Genomic DNA, 20,336 nt, shown 5'->3' on the forward strand with positions numbered 1-20,336 from the left:
GGAAACCTGAGAAAAACCTCAGAGCCACAGAGCTTAGGCACTCGAAGTCTTGCACTCAACAAACAGGACAGACTTGGTGGCCTCCATCAGCAGCGATATTAATTTCACCCTGTTTTGAACATTGTCACCATCTCCTCTCCAGTCCTGCAACAGATGAGAAACCAGGAGAGAGAGTGCTATGAACAAGCAGCCTGGCACAGTGACTGTAAAAAGCAGCAGATGGGGATCACTGGGGTAAGAGCCATCAGCCACTTACACCAACCCCACCAAGACTCTCCTATATATCATACATCCCAACACAAGTCCTCATGGTGACATCCAGTTGTGTTCAGTACAGTTCACTTATGATCTGCAGGCATTTAGACATTTCATAAGGACTTTCACCTAAAGTGATTGAGATTGTTAAGTTTCAGGCAGCACACAAAAATCAAGCCCTCTTCTATCACAGGGAGGAATAAACTAAGGATTCAGGGTTACAAAATGTCTTCATCACAACAAAGGAAGGGACAGAACTGGCATTTTTTGTTTGACCACAACCTACCAGGCAGACTGTCCATGTAACAGTCACAACTCCCTCACCTCACACACAGCAGCATTAGGTCATATGTGCTGAACTCATAAACGACTGAAGACTGAGTCTTCAGCCTCATTTTCAGTTCAGTTCAGTCACTCAGTCATGTCGAACTCTTTGCCACCCTGTGGACTGCAGCACGCCAGGCTTCCCTGTCCATTACCAACTCCTGGAGCTTGCTCAAACTTGTCCATCAAGTTTGGACACCATCCAACCCTCTCATCTTCTGCCGTCCCCTTCTCCTCCTGCCTTCAATCTTTCCCAGCCTCAGGGTCTTTTCCAGTGAGTCAGTTCTTCGCATCAAGTGGCCAAAGTATTGGAGTGTCAGCTTCAACATCAGTCTTTCCAATGAATATTCAGGACTGATTTCCATTAGGATGGACTGGTTGGATCTCCTTGCAGTCCAAGGGACTCTCAAGAGTCTTCTCCAACACCACATTTCAAAAGCATCAATTCTTCGACACTCAGCTCTATGGTCCAACTCTCACATCCATACATGACTACTGGAAAAAACCATAGCTTTGACTAGACAGATCTTTGTTGGCAAAGTAACATCTCTGCTTTTTACTATGCTGCCTAGGTTTGTCACAGCTTTTCTTCCAAGGAGCAAGTGTCTTTTAATTTCATGGCTGCAGTCACCATCTGCAGTGATTTTGGAGCCCAAGAAAATAGTCTGTCATGGTTTCCATTGTTTCCCCATCTATTTGCCATGAAGTGATGGGACTGGATCCCATGATCTTAGTTTTTGATCTTTTTTTTTTTTTTCTCAGCCTCATTTTAGATATTGTGAAAAGGAGGCCCAAAGATTAGAACAGCTTGTCCACGATCAAGCGGTGGGAGCTGGGAGCCTGCACTCTTTCTCTGAGGTACTACTGCTGTTGCCACAATCTACCTTGACTGGGCCAGAAGGAATGCTTACAGGAGGAGAGAGAGGTCACTCTTCAGCCACACATCAGTCAGAACGACGGGCACTAACAGAGAGCTTGCTGTGCTTGCAGCTCTGAGAGAAGGCCCTGCTGCCAGGTAGAGGATGTATCGAATCACTTAGCTTTTCTTTGATTTGCAGGAATGAATTCAGAGCATGGACGGACATCAAGCCTGTGAAACCCATAAAAGCCAAGCCCCAGTACAAGCCCCCAGATGATAAGATGGCTCATGAGACCAGCTACAGTGCCCAGTTCAAAGGGGAGGCCAATAAGCCAACCCCAGCTGACAATAAGGTCATTGATCGCAGAAGAATACGCAGCCTCTACAGCGAGCCCTTCAAGGAACCTCCAAAGGTGAGACAGATCTTCTGGGGACCCATCAGCAGCCTGACATGGAGGGGTTAATGGTAGCAGAGATGGGGGCGGGGCTACTGCCAACTCTGGTCCTTAACCTTAAAGTCCCTTCTTTCCGTCTTAGCACATAGAGACAGAGTGGCTTCTTACCGGGAAAGTGAAACTGAAAGTTGCTCAGTCCTATCCGACTCTTTGCAACCCCATGAACTATACAGTCCATGGGATTCTCCAGGCCAAAATACTGAAGTGGGTAGCCCTTCCCTTCTCCAGGGGATCTTCCCAACCCAGGGATCAAACCCAGGTCTCCCACATTGCAGGTGGATTCTTTACCAGCTGAGCCACAAGGGAACCCCAACCTTTGCTAAATCAAAACGGAATTTCTAAAGGAACATTACCTAAAACAAGGATTCCCGGGTGGGTCAGTGGTAAATTCAGGAGACTGCCAATTCAGGAGATTCAAGAGACAAGGTTTTGATGCCTGAGCCGGGAAGATCCCCTGGAATAGGAAATGGCAACCCACTCCAGTATCCTTGCCTGGAGAGTCCCATGGACAGAGGAGCCTGCTGGGCCACAGTCCATGGGGTCGTAAAGAGTAGGACACAACTGAGCGACTGAGCACACATTTCCTAAAATGAAAACAGCTTAAAAACTGCTAGATTTCCAGAGAACTAGCTTCTGATTTTGAGAAACTCAGAAAGAAATGGTAGAAAATCTCACCTGAGCCCTAAACCCCCTTGTCTTAAAATAACTGTGCTTTTGCCCCTGAAGGGCTAGCCCAGACATGGGGGCATCCTCGCCTGACTTCTTTCCCACCCAGCTCCTGCCTCATCCTCTGCTCCAATCACTGGACACTTTCTCACCTCCCGAGTCCCTGAAAATCACCTGCTCTTTCTTATCCTTTCCCTCCATCCAGCAGCAATCCTTAGTCTGTCAGAACACACCTGTCACATCAGCTGCAAGAAGTGTTCCAAGTAATTTGTTACTATGATGAACAGTTTGTGAATGATTTTCGTTTCTAAGGAAGATACAGTGGATTCGGGTGTTTTCCTATGAAGACGATTGTTGTTGTTCAGTCACTAAGTCATGCCTGAGTCTTTGTGACCCCATGGTCTGTAGCACACCAAGCTTTCCTGTCCATCACCATCTCCCAGAGTTTTGCTCAATCTCATGTCCATTGAGTCGGTGATGCCATCCAATAATGCTTTGCCTTATTTGTATCCCAATGTGCAATCATGAGAGGGGAAAAGCCTGTTGGAGATTCTGCTGTTGAGGCTGGAATCACACATGCCATAACTTATTCTATGATATCAAGCCACATGGAATCATGAAAGTATCAGCTCTCCTTTCTATAATAGCAGAAAAAGTCTGAGAACCTATGTAGGCTTTGCTCTGCTTTGACCTAAAGTCTTGTAGTCCAGCAGAGTTTCCTCTTTGGTCCAGGACTGGTTTACAGGTAAGGGAATTACCCAACCTGGTTTGCCTGGACTACTCCAGTTATAACATTAATGGTTCCATATTCCATGAAAGCCCTCAGGCCTAGGCAAGCCAGGATGATCCTATTTATAGGTTGACAGTGACTGAGAGCCCCTGAACCTCACTGAGTGGATGACCCAGCTGGTGAGGCCCCGCATCGTTTCTGTCCCCCTTCTACAGATGAAGTGGGACTGAGATGTAGGGTTGGCTCTGGACAAAAGAAGATTCGAGTGGAGGAAGGAGGGAAGATTGGGGAAAGGAAATCCAGAGATGGATGGGAGGTGGGTAACATATTGGGGGATCATATCCAGTGGCCCAGAATTCTTGAGAAAGAAAAGCCACAGCTGTCTTCTAGGAATCGGGGGGAAGAACTAGCAGAGAAAACTTGGGGAGAGCAAAGTGGGCTTGAATGGCAGTTCTGGAGAAGACCATCTAGGGAGCCAGCCAGGGAGAAGGAGGGGATGCTGGGCAATGCTGAAGGCCTCACTGGGCGAGACTGCCTGCCCAAGCCTCTCAGAGAGGACATCTGTCCACCGGAGGTCAGAAACAGGGAAGATCGGCTGCTGCTGTGAATCAAAGACCAGAATCCTGATGTCTTCCATCAACAAAGGTTGACTTCTTATTACCATGTGTCCACCGTGGGTGGGCTGCAGCTCTCCACGTCCACACCCCTTCAGGCTGAAACTCAGGGTGAGCAGTGGCCTCTCTGTGGCAGAGGAAAGGAATAAGTTGGGAAGCGTGGGCCGACCCCTGGCCTTTTGCCTGGAGGGGGACTCCTCATCTCTGCTCACATTTCATTGACTAAAGCCACTCCCGCGCCTGCCTGAGTTGAGCAGGATAGTGAGGTACAATCTTCCCACGGGGAGGGGCAGCAGCCCAGAAATACAGTCCAGTGCCTTGGAGGGGAATGGGGGCCAGAGCTGGCATCAGAAGCCAGAGTGGCTAGCAAGAGGGCAGCTAGAACGGGGGACCAGGGGCTCCAGGTGAGAGATGCCAGGTGACCAGGCGTCAGCAAAGGGGCTTTACATGCCTTGCTTCTCAGAGTCCTGTGCTTTCATTATCTTTCCACTAATTACATCTTCTCTCTAAATTCTCCCTCCAAATCCCGCCCCCTCTGTGTTTCTGTTTGCGGTCTGTCTGTCTCTCCGTGCAGGTGGAGAAACCTAGTCTCCAGAGTTCCAAAGCAAAAAAGACCTCAGTGAGCCATAAGCCCCCGAGGAAGGCCAAAGACAAGCAGGGGGCGTCGGGCCGGGCATCCAAGAAGAAGAGCGCGGAGGGTGCGCGCACCGCCCCGCCCACCACCGACAAGGAGCAGAGCGCAGAGATGAACAATAAGCTGGCTGAGGCTAAAGAGTAATGCACTGCACTTCTCTTTCTTCTTCTCTTCTTTTTCCTTTTTTTTTTTTTTTCTTTCACTAATCAACAAAAAAGGCCACAAAATTGATTAGAGGCTTCCCATCTGCATGGGTCCTGAGTGTTCTAGGAGTTCTTTGGTTTCTCTGAGCAGGGGATCCTGCTCAGAGACCAGGCGACCTGCCTCCTGTCCAGATCTAGACAGGGCCACGCCACGGGGCCCCTGGACCCGTCAGCGGCTGACTTGCAGGGCAGTGCCTCCCTCCGGGCAGGGGCAGGCACGCCTGGTGAGGCAGGCAGGAGGACACCAGAGGAACTGTCCTGATGCTTCGACATGAATGTGGGGCATCCTCCTCCTGTTCCTCCCCAGCGTCTGCGCCGGTGATCAATTTTGAACTTAGGTAAAGGTGTTCTTCTCCAAAATTCGCAGAGTTATCATGTGATATAGAAGCTTGACCTGGGCTTCAGCAATTGACAAGATTTGTGGAAATATTTTTTAAAAAAACAACAAAAAAATGTTTTTGGCCTTAATCTCAATAAAATGAGTTGTGTTTGTTAAGTAATTTTTTCATAGACTCTTTTGCTTAAAACAGATGACTACATTTAGTTTCCTATCAGTGGGCTTTAAACTCTATGCTGAGTAAGAGATGTGCCACTGATGACCAACACGAGGCCAGGGCAAAATAGTTAGGTATCATAGGTACCCTCCAGACATCATAGGAAGGTGACAGAAGTGAGACTGTTTTCCTGTTAACCCCCAACCTATCCAGTGCTGCTGATTTTGCAAAGTGACTCATTACAGGGGACTGGAGAAAGGAAGTTCAAGGTGTAACGATAGTGTATTTAGAATGTGGCTTTCTTGCTTCTGAGAAACACACAGCAGGAAGCAGACATAGTGGCTACTGTGTCAATGGTTACTGTCCCTGCCTGGACCATTCTTGCTCTGTTTCTTGGAGAGGACGGAATGTGCTGAACTTCAGGTTCTGGGAGATTTCTGTGACTTAGCCTAAGACGAGGAGCGTTCCCTGCTCGGTGATTAGCAAGCATCTTTTTTTTTTTTACCTCATTCCTGAAGAAAAGCAGCTCTCCCTGTATTGTGTGTCTTGTGTCTGTGTGGCCAAAGCAGCCAGGGGTGGCAGTGCCACCCCAGCTGTGCTTGAGTTGTGTTGTGGGCATTAGTCAGGGAGTCGTGGAAAGACCCCATACACCTACCGGAACAATTACATTTGCAAACCCCATGACGTGTACGTTCCTTGGTATCCTTTATTTCTCGTGTATGCAGGGTGCTTCCTGTCACCAGCATTCTGAAATTGCTGGGGCCTCTTCAGGAGTACTTTTGTTTTGTCCTGAAAGCGGTGTAGAGTGAAGTCCTCACAGTTCCCTACCTCAGAAGTCCCTTTAGGTCCTTCAGGTTGGGGGAAATAGAGCCTCCACAAGCTCTCTCATATTCTGACTGTTCAAGCAGCAAAATCCCCATTTGCACTGTTTTATTTGTCCCCTTCGGGCTTATTAATACGTCTCTTGTAAATTAACTGAGCCTTCACTACGCAGGCCCTATTTCCTAAGAGGACAGGACCTGCATAAACAAAGCTCTGGGCCAGGCAGGCCTTTCCGCCATCTTCCAAAAGGCAGTTCCAGAGAAGGAACTGTGAGGATGAAGTACTGAGGGAGGTAGACGATGTGAGTGAATGTCAGCATTTGTGAATCACAGATTTGGATGCCTCGATGGAAGGGGCTAGAGTAGATCTGAGTACTGATTCAGGTATTTGCTAAATGGTCTAAACAGTGTCAGAGAGCTCCATCCACATGACCTTAACTTTGTCCAGGAAACTCGCCAACGTCCGTTCGTTCTCTTGAGATGCCTGGTATTCATCAAACATGTTGATGTTAGCCACAGTTTGAATTTCTCCATGGAATAGTCATCTGGTTTTCTTTGCAGATCAAGTAAACCAAACTTTACATCACACAAGGGACCATTCCCTCAACATTCGATTGTTCAAGGCCTGTGTGCCTGACAGGGAGCTGGCCATGATGGGTAGTGTGTATAAATCTGGCTCCACCACAGCACCACCAGGGTGCATAGGACTTATCCCTATGTCTGATCCAAGTTTGTGTTGTCCAAACTGTAGTGTTTCCTGCCCCCTTGCAGCCCCAGGCACCGAGCTTCCTCCCTGCCCCACCTAAGGCTTTCCATGACCTGTAGGGTGTCTCTTCACGTCTTCAGTCTGCCCATCTTTATAGCGCCTCCCGCTGAGAAAATCCGTTGGTAGTTCACTTTGACTCTTGAATGTGTCACTTCACTGGCAAGAAACCTCCTTTGATTTCTGCTGTTTACAAATAAAACTCAGTCGGTCTTGTTCTGCATCCCAAACATGCTGACTGAAACTGATTTCAGCCTCACAAGCAGTGTTTCGGCCTTGCCTTTCTGAAGGCGGCCAAGTTTCAGATGCCTGTTCGGCCCATTTTTGTACACTTCCCTGCAGTTCCCTGAACCCCCCTGACGAAAGAGCGAGGACTGGAGCCTCCCCACCATCTGCTTCACTCGCCTGCAAACCCGGTCCCTGCAGCTGTGCGTCGGGTCCTTAACGCTGTCCCTTTTCCGCTGGTGCTCCCATGATGCCTTTGCTCTCAAGGCAGACCGGAAGCATCTAATTACAATTTTGTGGCCTGGGTTTTGTTGCGTACCACAGATTGTCTATGTATGTGTAGCGCACACCTTTCTTGGTGCTATTTCATTCCTGCTGTTAGTAAGAAAATGACAAAAATATTCATGTATAGCCAATTGATTGTGCCGTGCTTGTGGTCTGTGCTTGCTCAGAAACAAACAAACAAACAGTTTTTCCAATTATAAATAAATGCTAAAGACGAACACCACTTTCTTGATCTTATTTCCTTGGTAAGGCCCAGCTGAGTAGGTGAAGGAACCACCTTTTGCCATTTGAGCTGCTCTCCCCGAGAGGAGCTGTGCCCTGCAGTTTCTCTGGGGGTCCTCCGTAACACAGCTTGACTCTTTTAGATACTTGCCTCTCAGATACTAATTGCAAGCAGTCAGAGCTAAGTGTTGGGAAAGGCGACGATGGACCAGGAGACCCAGTGGCCAACAAGGTAGTGTAACGATTTGATACCCTGTTGCTGGGGGTGAGCGGTCAGCACAGCCTTGCCAAGCTGGGAGGCTGGCCCCTGACCCCCACCCTCTTCCTATCAACCCGCAGGACTGTCTGTTCTGGTTTTTCTCCTCCCAAGGGGTGGCAGAGATGCCTTCCCATACTCATTTAATCTGGTCATTGTGGAGGTTCCACTCCCTGGGGGCTAGCTCACTGTGTGGGTCCTGGGGTGACAGTCTTGGCGTGTACCTAACGCGGGAGTGTGGAAACTGCCATAAAAGAATCCAGACAAGGCAACGACAGACCAGGTAATGGGGAGCTCAGATGGAGGTCAGGATTCTTCCCACCAGGAATGGAGAATCAGAAAGCTTCATGATGAGTGGGGGGACCTTGGAGAGTGGGTGGGATGTGGGTGTGTGGGGCATGCAGGGACTGGCCTACAGGCGGGAGAGCAGAAGCATGGGCACCCCAGAACCAGGGCCAAGGGTGCCCACCTTGATATCCTTCTGCTGAAACGGGCGATGAAAGATTCTGTACTTCGGGATCCCACTTCCTTTTTCCAGTGCGTGTTGATTGAATACCTATCATGTGCTGGGTATTGTGCCCCGAGCAGAGAACCAGGATGGCTGAGACCCCCACCTCCAATCACAGTGAGACACGGAGGAGGAATCTGTTCTGGCAGATTCCGTGTGTCCGTGGATGGGCAGGTGGTGACCAAGTGAACAGAGCCAGGGCTGGCCAGAAGCAGAGGTGTGGGGGCCCCACACCAGGTGAGCTCAGTCCTGGGGAGTGGTTCATTCGGGGAGGGTCAGGGCAGTGTGTACATCCTGATGCCATGGCGGGGGGTGGGGTCACTAACCAGGGTCTCCATCCACACCCTCAGCTAGTACCCCACCTGTGCATGCTCCTACCATTATGCTGCTCACCCCCACTCTCACACCGGGCACCAGCCACAAGCCCTCTGTTGCCCTAGGCTCGGAGCTCTAGGTTGGGACTCATTCTGTTGCTGGTTCTCAAAATCTGGACTTTGGGGAGGAGCTGTGGTCAGAATCATCAAGGGTCACATATATGTATAAAAAAAAGCATTATATATTTGTTTTCCAGATGAACAGAAAACAGTCCACACCCACCTACCTGCTTTTGTATGAGGCAGAAATGCAAAATACTGTTCAATAATAAAACACACATAAAAGTATACTATTTAACTCTCTTTTGATCAGTTAAGAATTTTTTTTATCAAAACTAGTGCTTGAGAGAGGTGAAAAGGCAGAAGAGGTAGAAACAGAGGCAGAGAGAGAAGACGATGCGCTGAGATTAACCCAGGAGAAGGCGAGATCTCTCAGAATCAGAGAACGGGCAAGGGTGGGCAGTGGAGAAGCAGGAAGGTGGGCACCATGCAGTGCTAAGGCTCGCCCAGAGCCTTGGCCTCGTTTCCACCGTGCTCTCTGATGCTTCCCAAGCCCAGGAGGCAAATCCTCACCCATTACTATCACCACCTCTCTGAAACAGCAAAGTTAAAACCAGCCTCTGATTTTGAAATAGGTCCCCAATGCTATTAAGACATTAGTTGTAAATGTAGTTTAATCCTTCCTTAGAGTTTGTGTGTTCTTAGTGAAGTTCTTCCCTCATTTTTTGTCCACTGTGGTTTAAAAATGCACAGCCTGCTTCCTGTAGACTCACAGGGACTGTCCAGTCTTCTTTAACAAAGGCTGTGAACCCCCTCTGTGTGTCATGGTGGTTTCAAGGCTCGCTCCCTGGTAAAATGCCTTAGGGCGTTTTACATTTTCAGGACCTCAGATATAGAAAGTTTCTTTCTGGACATGGGCCATGGACTATCTACAGTTAAGGGGAGACCCTACCGCAGCCCCAGCTGAGAACAACAGGGCAGGAACAGCGGCGGGCTTGATGGTGGTGAAGCCAAGCTGAGACAGGAGAGGCAGCAGTTCCCTCCTCAGCCTCTCCTCATGCAGAACCGGCACGTGGTCCAAAGCTCTCCATCCCACTGCCATTAATGCATCAATCCTCATGACACTCGGCCATCCTAGAATAGCCCTAATAACAGAATTGCCATCATCACATATTTTCTTCCTCAGCATGTGAATACAGGTTAACAGTGGCAGTGCCCTTAGGCTTTACCAGATTCATGGATGGAAGTCGGTGCCAGCTAGGCAAGTCTGTGACATACAGTAAACTCCCTGAGCTTTGGTGTCCTCCTCTGAGAATGGAGACATTAATACGCACCTCAGGTGAGAGGAGTGAGGATGAAATGACTTGATGGCTCTAGGGAACCCGTAGTGGACACTACGTAGAGCTCGTTTCAGGCCCCTCCACCTTCCCTGTACAGTACTGGAGAGGTCTGTGTTCTTCATCTCTTCATCTTTCTGATAATTAATCTCTGACAATGTATGAAGTAGATTGAGGCAAACACTGATTAAGAAGAATGCTTTTATAGAACTCCAGCTACTGAATTACCTTGAGCCCACAAACCTAAACAGTAACATTCTAAGAACTTATATTTACTGATTGCTTACAAAGCATTCCTTTCTGTGTGGTCCCACTGACCCTTCCTGATGTAGTGGAGCAGGTGTTCCCACCAGGCGACAGACAGACCAAGGCAGCTCGGAGGGAAAGGGTGTCTGCCTGCGCTGCAGCCTGGGCTGCTTCTCCCCTTCACCCAAGGTGGGGCGGGCAGCCTGAAGGGAGACAGGGTTCAGATGAGGTGGATTCCTAACTAAGTTATATCCTCGCTCCCTCGAGGGGCCCCGTATGTTCTGGCATCTGCAGGCTCACTAGGATCCCCTTTAAATCTTGGGAACTAGATACAAACGAGGGGAAGTAAGAGTTGGGTCATGTCTTCACACACAACTGGCTCATACATCCTGAATGAATTGACCTATTGTCTCTGCTAAATATATAGATATTCTCCTTAGGGTGCTAAAATAACTGACCAGGTGACTAAAATGCGTGGTTATTGAATACAGAATGTTCCGACAGTTTCCATTCATAAAAAATACACTTGATACTGGAGATACCAAGGTAAAACTGGTGTCCAAACCTGACATTGGAGGGCTTTGCTCAGAGACCATCACCTCGTGTTTTTTGTTTCAAACAGTGGAACTGAGCTTAACTCTCTGTCCCTTGTCCTCATATAAGTGGCCCTCGGCCGCTGGTTGATTTGGTATTGTCTATATCTATCTCAATCCACACATCTTATCTGGGGCCAAGGGAGCTTCAGATACTGAGATACACAAATTGCTGTCACTGGTACTGGTTTAAGCTGCCAGAGGGATCCATAGGACATGCAATTCTGATCATGTCACATCCTGCTTTAAACCGTCTGTGGGCTCCTCTCGGCCTGCAGAAGCTTGTGTCTGCCCAGCGCACCATGCTGCTTCTCACCTCCATGCTTTACCCACGCCGCCCCACCTGCCCAGATTGCCCTTCTCCTGCTTCTCCACCCGGCTAACTCATCCTTCAAGACTCCGCCCAGGGGACAGCTCCAGGAAGCCTTTCCCGCACCTCCCAGGCTGGGTAAGACGCTCCCCGTGTGTTCTTCATCATGGAACTTAGCACATGTTCTGTGTCTGCTCATATCTGTGTATGTGTCCCCCGACAAGAGTGTGCTCCTTCGGGGCAAGGACTCAGTCCTCCTGCTCTTCTTTGTAGTCCTAGCTTCTGGCCCATTGTCTCCTGCAGATAATGTCTTCTAAAGTGCTTGTTGAATGAAGAGTGAGTGAATGAATGAATGATGATATTCACCATCTGCCTCCATACCCACCACCATGCCTCCACAAGGCTTTATTCTGCCTAGTAACTGGCTTGCTCACATGACAGGGGTGGTTTTGAGAAAGGTCATGGCAGCAGGAGAGCACAGAGGTGTCAATGGCTGGTTTTAAAAAGGCCAGACTCCAGGTCATCCCCCTCTGTACTTTATATGGATGCTTTTCCTAAACAGTCCTGACTTTATAAACATAGATTTGAGGTTAGAGGGTAATCTTAAGAGGCTGGCTGAGCCCATCCCTTGCCCAGTGCAGAGCTCCTAATTCTGAGATGGCAGAGGCATCCCTCGAGGGGCATGTCTTAGACGTAAGGGCTGGGAATTAGAGCCGACAGTGCTCAGTTGCTTCAGTCATGTCCGACTCTTTGCAACCCCATGGACTACAGCCTGTCAGGCTCCTCTGTCCATGGAATACTGGGGTGGGTTGCAATTTCCTTCTCCAAACACCAACAGTCCTGGTTCTAAATCCAAGCTCCATTAGTTACTAGCTGTGTGACCTTGGCTGAGTTTCTTACTTTCTTTGAGCCTCAAAAAGGATAACAAGCATACAGGTATCCATCACCACCCAGATCTATGTGATCCCAAGATTCAGAAAGTAGGAGCAAGGGATACAGTGTGATCCAAATCTGTTTGGTTCCAGTGTGGGGTAGCTGGTGGTAACAGAAAATCCTGTTTGTGATTCAGAGGACTGTTATGAGAGGGCCTCATGGGGTGGCATGCAAAGGCCCCTGTGAACTTCCAGAAGGCCTCTGGAACACCCTTGTCATAGTTGATTTTGGGGGTAGCTTGCTGACCACCACTTTCCATTACTTACCACCTTTCACCCCAACAGAGTGGTGGTAGCTGGAGCAACACACAGCAAATCCACTCTTTCTGCCATGCAACCGCTTGAGGTGAAGCCCCTCCAGCACTGGCTCTTGCTGCCCTCTCCCCTCCCCAGCCCTTCCCCAGCCCCTCCTCCCCGAGCACCCTATCAATCTCCTGGTGCAGACTCTATTTCTGCAATTACCTGGTCATTTTCACTGATTCACTCTGGACACACCAAACCAATTTTTGATCAATGGCTCAAGAGCCCATCCTTTGCTTTAGATGGGATGGGGAGAAGGACAAAGATGGATTTGCAAGTTCCCAGCTAGACAAGAACTGAGCCATTATGTCTGGCTGCCTTAGTCCAGCACTTCACATTTTTAAAAGGGTCTTTAGCAGGATTTTCAGATTCATGATAGCTCATTAAGACAGTCAACTATGCTCTTGACTTAGCCTTCCTGGTGTTAAGACAACCAAGGAAGCTTTTAAAATATCTACTATACAACCGGGAATTTATTTAGTTCTTAGCAGGTTATATCTAGAAAGGGTATTTAACAGTAAAAAGGAAAAAGCAGGGACTGCCCTGGAGGTCCAGTGATTAAGACTCCAAACTTCCACTGCAGGGGTCACAGGTTTGACCCCTGGTCAGGGAACTAAGATCCCAGATGCCACACATAGTGTGGCCAAGTTAAAAAAGAAAGAGAAAAAGAAGGAAAGGAAGGAAGGAAGGGAGGGAAGAAGAAAGAAAGGAAATAAAAAAAGAAACAGGGATACATCTGTCTACAGGGGACTTAGTTAGTGTTAGTTGGTGTTAGTCACTCAGCCATGTCCAACTCTTTGTGACTCCATGGTCTGTAGCCTGCCAGGCTCCTCTGTCCATGGGATTCTCCAGGCAAGAATACTGGAGTAGATTGCCATTTTCTTCTCCAGGGGATCTTCCTAACCCAGGGATTGAACCCAGGTCTCCTGCATTGCAGGTGGATTCTTTACCATCTGAGCCATGAGGGAAGCCATCAGGAGATCTGGGAGTGGTGGAGAAAAATCCAAACTAGGAAACTGCTCCAGCTGTCTAGTGCCACTTTGTAAAAGGCAGAGGTGGCACAACCTAGGGGAAGGGAAGGAGCATGTGTGTGGCCTTTACACACTTGTTCCCATTTAATCCTCACAATAGGGCTAGAGAGTCTGCTATAGGCACCATCCCGATTCACAGATTAAAAAAAAAAAAAAATGAGACTCAGTGATTAGATAACAAAGTCACACAACTTGTACATGGTGAGCCAGGATTTGGAGCCAGGTTTGGGTGACTGAAATCCATTCCTTGTCCAGCACTTGGGACCATCTCTAGGATTCCTACTGTAAAGAATTCCTGCAAGAGCAATCTCCTCTTCCTGTCCCTTCCTTGCTCCAAAGACTTCAGTGACCCTAAATACTCAAGTCATCTTTGGAAAATGAGTCAGATGAGGGTCACAGATGCTGAGTTTGCTCAGACATTACTACCCACTATCCACCCCTCTACCCCCTCAGCTAGCGCCCAGAATTAAGCCTTGTGGTGGCAGCCTTTTTTTCTAGCCATCGTCCTAGTTGCTCTTCCTGTGCTGATAAGCCACAAATAGATGGACTCTGTGTAGCTCCAGGCTGATCGACTGACTGGCAGCCATACAGATGTGGGTGCAGATGGGCATTCTTAGACCAGGATGTACAAGCTTTCTGAGACTATCTTCTTTGCCAGGGTCTGCTGAACACCAGGAGGTAAATTAAGGAAGTCCTTGTGCAGTAGATGCAGGAAGGACCAAGGCAAAGGGGAGCTGGATGTTGGAGTCCTAGAGGGGCAACTCTCAGGAGATGCAGTTGGGAGCTCAGAGCTGGGGACCTATAGAATTCAGTGACTGTAGCCTTCTGGACCATGCAGAACCAGAGTTATGTCAAGCCAGACCTAGTTCAGACAGCTGCAGACAAATCTGGGATCTCTGTGGTTGAAGTCAAATCCCTAAGGGATATTGTTGCAAAAAGGAAAGCGCTTGACTGCAAGTCTGTCGTCCTCAGTTAAGGTCTTGGCATTAACAGGCTCACTATGTGATTTTCTGGAGCCCTGCTTCTGCCTTTGGAAAACAGGGACACAAGTGAACCCCATCTGCCTGGGTGATGGGCTGCTGTGAGAATACAATGTGCCGCCTTGAATATGAAGTCCTCTTAGAAAACCATAAAAGAAGGTTGCAGTTTGGGAGGACAAAAAAGGTGCTAAGGCAGTTAAAAATAGGAAAGCATGTGTGTATCATGTAAATACAGTTGTTCGAATTTTATCTTGTGTGAGTTTGTTTGTTTGTTTTTAAGCTTCCCATTTGGGGTGGAGTCCTCCTGTGGTGCTAGCCCCATGCTACGGCACTCTAGCTCTCCACTCTGGTCAGCAGTTTGTCACTTAGGAGGCATTTATTAAATGTTGTGGAAGGATTGTTTAGTCGCTCAGTTGTGTCCGACTGTTTGCAACCCCATGGAATTCTCCAGGCAAGAATACTGGAGTGGATGGCCGTTCCCTTTTCCAGGGGATCTTCCCAACCCAGGGATCAAACCTGGGTCTCCTGCATTGCAGGTGGCTTCTTTACCACTGAGCTATCAGGGAAGCCCTATGGAAGGATGGAGGGAGTAAAAAGAAGGGGAAGGCGGGGGATGGGGAAGGAGCTAGGGAGGGAGGGAAAGAGAGGGGAAGGAGAAGGAAGCAGATGTGGTCTCTGCCCTAAAGAGCCCCCTTCTGGAGAGGCAGCTTCAAAACTGTTGACAGCTATCCTGATGGAGGCTGGTGTGTCTAGGCGAGGGTGTGGGCACAGAGCGGGGATGTGGGGACACAGGAGAAGGGGTCTTTGAGCCCTGATGGTAGAGGGTCAGGGTGATTTCACTCAGGAAGTGACCCTGAAACTGAACCATTAGTTGCTGAGAGACGACAGCGGGGGCTGTATCCATGGAGGTACAGGTGCTGGGGCAGAGGAGGGGTGTGCTGTCTGGAGACCTAACGGGGACATCCCTTTCAGTTCTGGGGTCACACTTTCCAAAGGAAGGGAGCCAACAGAGATGTGTAGTGAGGAGAGCGGAACAGTGAGGGCTCCAAGCTGTGGTGGGGCACATGTTGCCCGGAGAAGTCAGGGATTCGGACACAATTGCTGTCCTTTCAACTACCCTCACGTATCAGTCAACAGGGCATTCTCTGGAAGGGTGACCCCAGAGCACAGGATCCAGAGCAGGGCAGGGATGGGAGGGAGTGGCGCTGGCAGAAATCCAGGCTTCTGCTCAGGGTCCTGGCCACAGAGGGTGGGCTGCCTTGTGCAGAGGTGTGCCCTACCCCGCAGACCTGAGCAGCTCAGGCAGCAGCTGGGGCTGGCTGGTGGGGAGACAGCAGCCCAAGTTCAGGAGACCCATGACCCTCCGATCTGTCCTTCCAGCCTGGGCGCCTTCAGATCAGTTCTTCGGAGTTGTGCTTTCTGGGACCAGAGAGGAAGGACTTGCCCAGCACAGTGATGTCTTTGCACTGAAGGAACTTAGGCCTCTCTGGTTGGAGAGACACAGGGAGATGAGGGCTTGGGGCCAAGGCTGGTGGTCCTGGTGCGCAGGGAGCTTTACAGCGTTCGTGGTGTGGTCCCCACAGTGGGGGGCTCCCACCTCCCTCATGCCCACCTGTGCCCCCCAGCACACGGCCTAACCCAGAGCACGGGCTCAGCAAACTTGGTCCAGTGAATGGATAAAAGAGAAAAAACATCAAATATTGATAGAATAAAGAGAAATAGCTCTACGCCAGCTACCCAGTACTCCCACAAATATCTGCCAGGTACTAGGAGCCAGACACTAGATACTCATGATGCACGAGCTGGTGGGGAGAGGCAGGTAATTACCAAACACCATAATAATTGCTAAAATAGAGGCCATGGAGCCTCATGGGAGACAGGGGTGGGACAAGAGTTCTTGTTTTGAGAAAGCCTTGTCTCCCACAATTCTTTATAAGAATAACAAGCCTTTCAAAGGCAGTTTCCTTGACACTCTCCCTCGGGTAGCTGCATCTCTTATAATATGTTGGGAGCTCTGTGTCTGGGAAACGTGCACATCTGTACAGGGCCCTTGGAGGCAGACAGAAGGAGATAAAGCTGTGAAATCGCCTGGCCCACTGTCCCCCCCCTCCTCCTGCAGGGCCCATGAGGCACAGACAGCCTGGCCCCTCTCAGTCTCTCCTGCCCATCCTTGCTTCAAGTGAGTTTGCTCATCCCTCCCACCGACCCAGTGAATTTTGAGAGGCCTCTGTTAAGACCTGGACCTGCTATTTCTTAGCTGTGTGGCTGTGGGGAGTTGGTTGCCCACTCTGGGCCTGGTTTCCCGTCTGTAGAATAAGACATTGGACCAGATCACCAAGCTCCTTTTGGGACTAATGTTTATGAAATATCTCCTGCATTCCAGGGGTCATGCCATGAGTGTTCCCATAAATGAAGGGGGAATTCTCCCATTTTATAGATTAATAAACTGAAGCTGGAAGCCTGGATGTCCATGATGACATCCGCGGCTAGGATGGACTCGAGTCAGCCTTTGAACCCAGCTCTTCTGGCCGCGAGTCCCGTCAGTGTACTTTCTCCTCCAGCAGGCTGATCTTCACTGAAAAAGAAATAATCTAGGTTTAAAATACCCAGTACCTAGACTGACATATGAGTTTCTTTCTTTCTCAGAGCTTTTCAAAGCTGAGGAAGCAGGGGTTTCAAGGATAGGGTCCACAGGCCCCTGATTTCTAAACAAGGCCCTATGCCAGGAACACAGCCTCAACTGGGGCCTGCTGTGATGGTGCATCAGGAGTCAATCTGGGAAGTAAAAAAATCACAGGTGGATTATGAGATTAGAATTGTGTGCAAAGGCAAGTATCAGTGAGGGAAGAAAGCCTTTTCTCCAGTCTCAGGCAGGGCTTGATAATCCTACTTCCAGACTCTAATAAAGCTTGGCTTCAAGGTCAGCGTGTATATACCCAGGAGGCATTGCCTGTCACCATGGAAACAGGAAAACAGGCAGTAAATTAAGTTTCTAAGACTTTGGTTTTCTCATATAACCTAGGAATATTACATTTTGCAAATAGGACAGAGCCCGGTACAGAAAAGCCTCTCATTTATTCATTGATTGGACAAGTCAGAGATTTCCCTGAGTCAGGTACTGTTTTAGGTACAATGATTTACAAAATGGACATGGTCCTGCCCTTTGAACACTTCAGTCTAGAAGGGGAAACATTAATGGAAAAGAATGCAAGTAATTATCTGTGATAAGGGATAGGAAAGAAAATGTCAGGGACCAAGAGAACCTGTACAGTGGCCTGGTCACATCTGCTTCCCTGGAGGATGAGCAGGATTAGCAAGGAAGAGGGAGCAAGAGAATGTCCCAGGAGGAGACAGCAACACATGCGAAGTTGTGAATGAAAGGAGCAGGGCGTGCTGAGAGGCTAGGGCACAGGTGGCTGGAAGGCGATGGGAGCAGGCTGGTCACGAGGGAGGGCGGTGGAACAGGGTAAAACTTGTTTATTCTCAGTGCAAGGAGAAGCCTTGAAGATGTCTCAGCAGGAGAAAAGACTTCCTTTGGGTTTTTTTTTTTTTTTGGCTGCACCAGGTCTTAGCTGCAGCATGTAGGATCTAGTTCCCTGACCAAGGATTGAACCCTGCACCCTGCATTGACAGAGCAGAGTCTTAGCCACTGGGCCACCAGGGAAGTGCCAAGGATTTGCTCCTTTTTTTAAATTTCTGTATGAAGACTATGTTGGAGAAGAGGCCAGAGATACCAGTTAGTGGGCTGTGGCAGTGGTCCACAGAGATGACGGCACAGCTTGGGGGGAAGGTAGGGAGGGAAAGAAATGTGAGTCTTTAGGAGATACATGTGAGGAGCCAGAAAAGATGCTTCCTCATGGATTGAGTGAAGGCTTTGAGGGAACAGAAGGTATTTAGGATGACTCGGAATTTCTGGCTGGGGCCATGGGATAGATGATGAACCAGGTTTCAGCGATAGTAATTTGTGATTGTTTGACCTTTTTTTGTTCCAGGTACTGTGCTGGGCACTGGGGCTGCAGGCCAGGTGGATGGTCCCTGCCTTCAGGGAGCACACAGTCAAATGGGGCGGGGGGGGAGCTTTACATGCAACCAGGGTATCTATGAATGCAGGGAGAGACTATAAAATGGTGCTGCAGGGAGATATAGGCAAAACTAATTGGAGCATCCAGGAAGACCTTGTGAGGAGGTAAGATCCGAGCTGAGCCATCAGGGACAGACAGGGGAAAGTGGGTGAAAGAGGGCAATCCAGGCAGCAGAAACAAAGAAACAAACATTGAAAGTATGTCAAGAAGCAAGGGTGGCCAGAGGACAGTGCAAGAGGGTGAGGCTGCAAGGCTGCCCACCACCTTCCTGCCTTCCTCCAGGGCTGCCAGAGGCTCCAGTGAGCTAAAATAATGCGCCTGTGAGCGTCCGGTAAACTCTTACACAGTTACTGTGGTTATGGACTTACTTATGTGAGGCACCAAAGTGAAAGTGAAAGTCACTCAGTCGTGTCCGACTATTTGTGACCCCATGGACTGTAGCCTGCCAGGCTCCTCTGTCCATGGAATTCTCCAGGCCAGGATACTGGAGTGGGTAGCTGTTCCCTTCTCCAGAGGATCTTCCCAACCCAGGGATCAAATGCAGGTCTCCTGCATTGCAGGTGGATTCTTTACCATCTGAGCCACCAGGGAAGCCCATAAGGCACCAAAGCTCCCTACAAATGTCACCAATTATGATTTCAGATCCAAACAGGATCATCTGATCCTCTGTCATAATGCTCTCTGGCATTTGTATTGTCATCCAGTTTACAGATGAGGAAACTGAGGTCTGTTGTGGTCGAGTAATTGCCCAAGATCTGGCAGGGAATAAGCAGCACAGAAGCCAAGAAAAAGCCAGCAGGTCATTCTAGTTTCTGAGAGAGTATACAGGCTGGGAGGCGGGAGGAGCCTGTCCTGTATGCTGTCTTGAGAAGATGTACAGCTGGCTCAAGGCACCAGACCCAGACTCCCGAAGGCTGGACCAGGCCCCTAGGCAGCTGGCCTGTGGGCTGAACATGGCCCATCACCACTCACCAACCACACACCGGCTGCCACCCTGGGTGTGCGGCTCTGTCTCATTCACACAGAGGGCACTGTGAGTGGCGGGGCATTTTACAGATGGGGAGACTGGCAGGCCACCATGGAACCAAGCGATGGCCAGTCAATGTCAATGAGAGTTTTATGTTGCACTTGAGGGTGGTTTTGTTCACAAGAAGACCAACCAAGACTGCTTTGGTTTTAAAAAGAAATGTTTAATTTATAAAAGTAACAAACTTAAAAATCTAGTAAAATGGAACAAACCCTTTTAAGGAGCATTTTATAACTTAATTCAATTCCCCTAAATTTTTTAAATTATTAGTAATTTTTTTAAAAATTAAGCTTAAAAATATGTTTACTATCAATTTGTAATAAAAGTTCATCATTGTTTATAAAATTTATAAAATTGTCTTATATCTTTCAACTTAAAACGACAACTCTAAATTAATTATTCCATTACACATTTTATATTGGAATCACAAAACTAGTCTAAATATAATATGCCAAATATATACATTATAATAATATATTATTATATTAGATATAATATGCAAATTATTTTAAACAACGTCAATACTTTCAAACTAAACCTACACAGATTTTTTTCCTAAATTTAATACCCCCAAAGGTAATATTATTTATCACTTCTAATCTAATTCTAAATCTTTCCATAATTAAGGACAATTACTAAGGAAACAAGTTTACTAACCAAATCAATATAGAGGTGTATATCAGAGCAATTTTGGGGTTAGCTCATAGCTGGCTGAGAATGTTCATTAAGCAGAAAAATGAGGCAAGGCATGGGAACCAGTGGCACAAACATCCAGGGAAAGGTACTTTGCACTCCATGCTGTGGGTCTGG

The 20,336-nt window shown here is 48.5% G+C and overlaps 1 protein-coding gene across 4 annotated transcripts in view; it reads left to right on the forward strand.

Annotated features, from left to right (window-relative positions):
* The window catches only part of MAP6 (microtubule associated protein 6), an 84,781-nt gene that overhangs the window by 60,959 nt on the left and 3,486 nt on the right, over positions 1-20,336 (forward strand). For all 4 annotated transcript variants that reach the window (XM_027562862.1, XM_027562860.1, XM_027562861.1 and 1 more), the window contains 2 exons: positions 1,638-1,851; positions 4,478-4,677. In XM_027562862.1, the coding sequence (XP_027418663.1) occupies positions 1,638-1,851; positions 4,478-4,677 (414 nt within the window). The remainder of the gene's footprint in view (positions 1-1,637; positions 1,852-4,477; positions 4,678-20,336) is intronic.

The sequence above is a fragment of the Bos indicus x Bos taurus genome, chromosome 15, assembly GCF_003369695.1.
Source record: "Bos indicus x Bos taurus breed Angus x Brahman F1 hybrid chromosome 15, Bos_hybrid_MaternalHap_v2.0, whole genome shotgun sequence".
In the NCBI taxonomy this organism is placed as follows: Eukaryota; Metazoa; Chordata; class Mammalia; order Artiodactyla; family Bovidae; genus Bos; species Bos indicus x Bos taurus.